We start from the raw sequence: 2,900 nt of genomic DNA on the forward strand, positions 1-2,900 counted from the left end.
GTGTGTGTGTGTGTGTGTGTGTGTGTGTGTGTGTGTGTGTGTGTTTGTGTGTGTTTAAGTAATAGTGGGATAGTGGGTGCATCTGTGTACATACAGACGGGTGACAAATTAAGGGAACGACTTGAAGAATGAGTGGGAAAGCAGGATGACAACGCCCCCATCCAGAGGGCACGAGGGTCACTGAATGGTTTGATGAGTATGAAAATTAATCGTATGCTATGACCTTCGCAGCCACCAGACCTCAACCCAATTTAACACCAGCATCATCAGAACACAAATTGAGGGGATGTCTTTTGGAAGAATGTGTGTTCCTTCTCTCCAGTAGAGTTACACAGACTTGTAGAATCAATGCCAAGGAGCATTGAAGCTGTTCTGGCAGCAAACGGTGGCCCAACACCTTATTAAGACACTTTATGTTGGTTTTTCTTTTAATTTGTTACCCGTCTGAATGTGTTTTTATGTGCATCTGATCATCAAATCAAATGATTCATTTTTAACGTAAGCAACATTGAAATAACAAAGAGGTGACAGCTGCTTCACAGCTACTTCACTCTGCTCACAAGCAATAAGTGTCTTGTTACCCAGGTATTTTCCATCTTGCCTTTTCCATAATGAGTTGTTACTTTGTGCTGTATTTGTAGGCAGAGGAGGCCTATCCAGTAGATCAGGAGAACCAGGGGAACACTCTTGTATCTGTGGCCCCCCTCAACCCCCCTCCAGAAACTCAGGAGAAACCCAGCGTAAATGGAGAGTCCCCCGAGGCAGCCAAGACCCAGCCCCCCCCTCCCACCAATGGCCACTCCACCACCAAGACAGCAGACACTGAGCTGTGAAATAGTCTATACCACTCCGTCGCAGCCCAGGAACTACCCCCACAAACACACCCAATCCACACACATGCCTATGAAAACTCACCTCCTTTTCTGAATCCACTCCTGCCCTGCCTACACAGCAAAGTGGACACCAGGGACTACAACAATCTCCTACATCAACACCTCCTCTTGTTATGGTCCCCTTGCCTCCTCCTTTGGCTACGTGCCTCAACAAACATCGGTGAAAACTAGCCTGATGATGATGATGATGACGACGATGGTGGGTGATGATCTATGTTGATGACGACGAAGGCTCAGTCGCTGGGTTGTTGACGGCAGTCAGGCTGGAGGCGAGACACAGAAGATGGGCAGTTTTGGGTGGGGATAAAGTGTATTTTAGCATTAATCAGCACTGGCTCCCATGACGACTGCAACCTCTGGAGTCGCAGCCATGTGCTGTCTACACCCAGCAGGGTCTCTTCTTGTCGTCAGGTTTAAATCGTCCACTCGAAAATACAGTATAAGCACATAAGTTGATAGACAGAGAGGAAGAGAATCACACTACCTTGAAATCTGTTTACAAACTTGTCAGAGAGGAAATCCCTTGGGCTCTCATCTTGTTTGATTGAGTTATTGCTTGTGTAGGTGTGCGATTGTGTGTGTGTGTGCGTGTGCTGCTGTCAAATCCCGCTTGTGTGTGTTAACATATACTTGCATTTGTACTGTGCATGGACTGTATATATCTATACATGCATCTGAGCTTTTCTCGCTTACTGTATGTACTGTGTGCATGTGTGATGAGGAGTGAAAGAGTTGAACAATGAGTTTGAATGTGCATGTGACATTAGCCATGAAAAGTGTACAGTTTTGTAAAACCAGTTGACAAAGTGATGGCTCACCGAATTACAGACGGTCACCGTGACGACGATGAGGAGGAAAGAGTATCGTAAAGTTTCAATCACACCATTTTTTTTTTTTTTTTTGGAAGATGGAATTCTCTAATCTGCTACTGCAAAAACCAAAGTGTGATCCATCACAAAAGTTCGCAGGCCCCTTTACAGTGACTCCATAGTCGCTACTGAAAATCATGAGACTGACTTATCTGACCAACGGATACATCAAGGCCTCAGCCTCTATCATCTCTGTCCATCCATTTGTCAGTGTTATTCTCTTTTCAATATACTGTATAAACTCTTTTTACTATCAGTATTCTATTGCGCAGTGTGTATAGAATGGTGACTTTTTTCTCTCATTTTTATCTATTCCTGCTATTTTCATTTTATGTGCCAAAGACTTTCATATCTTATGTTGTACTAAAATATGTACTTTGTGGAACCTTTACAATGTTTGATCCAGTTCGTATACGATACAGAAGATGCTCAAGGGCTATGGCTGTTAGAAAGATGGGTTCAGTGGCCTGTAAGTTCAGCTGACATCAGTTTTTACTGACATACCAGAGGAAAAAAAAAAAGGAAAATGTATTTTATTTTTGCCAAACTGGAACAAAGAAAACAATTCTGTTATATAAGTGGGATGTCTCACATTGATTTGTCCTTTCAGTGAATTTTGTATCTTTTCATTGCTAACATTCCAGCGTGACTGTTTCATTTTACTAGCAACGTACGTAGTTTAAATTGGATTTAACATGAAAAAAATAAAAAGCAAGAAAATGAACAACTTTTTATGAATTGCCGTGTTTTCAGCCTCATTGTTGGAGAGAGTGAGAGTGAAAGAAACAACTTGTAGGGTTTGTAACCACAGAAACCGTATAGTACATACAAACACATATGCACAGGCACTTACAGATATGTCACATACACATACATCAGTCTGTGCTCTAACACACTTGGAATTTAAACCCGCACAGCCCATAAGGTCACACATCAGCTGGTTTTCATAAGCAGTAGTAATGACATCACTTCACACTGTTTTGTCTTTCACAGTTTGGGTGGGGCAGTGAAAACATCCCTCAGCTGTCTTTTCTAAATGTTTAGGACATGCTGATGAGTCCCATGTCGGCCTAAGGTCTACTCACTATCCATCATCATGTTCATATATGTATTTTTAATTCGGTTTCTGTCACTATCC

General features: G+C 42.4%; 1 protein-coding gene across 1 annotated transcript in view; it reads left to right on the forward strand.

The window, feature by feature from the left end:
• Positions 1 to 2,489, forward strand: part of cd34 (CD34 molecule) — a 17,599-nt gene extending 15,110 nt beyond the window's left edge. The window contains exon 8 of the mRNA XM_023415637.2: positions 642 to 2,489. Within this exon, the coding sequence (XP_023271405.1) occupies positions 642 to 833 (192 nt within the window). The 3' untranslated portion in view covers positions 834 to 2,489. The remainder of the gene's footprint in view (positions 1 to 641) is intronic.
• Positions 2,490 to 2,900: the final 411 nt, after the last annotated feature.

This window comes from Seriola lalandi, unplaced genomic scaffold (assembly GCF_002814215.2).
Source record: "Seriola lalandi dorsalis isolate HSWRI2012SDOR001 ecotype SW California unplaced genomic scaffold, Sedor1 jcf7180002054554, whole genome shotgun sequence".
In the NCBI taxonomy this organism is placed as follows: domain Eukaryota; kingdom Metazoa; phylum Chordata; class Actinopteri; order Carangiformes; family Carangidae; genus Seriola; species Seriola lalandi.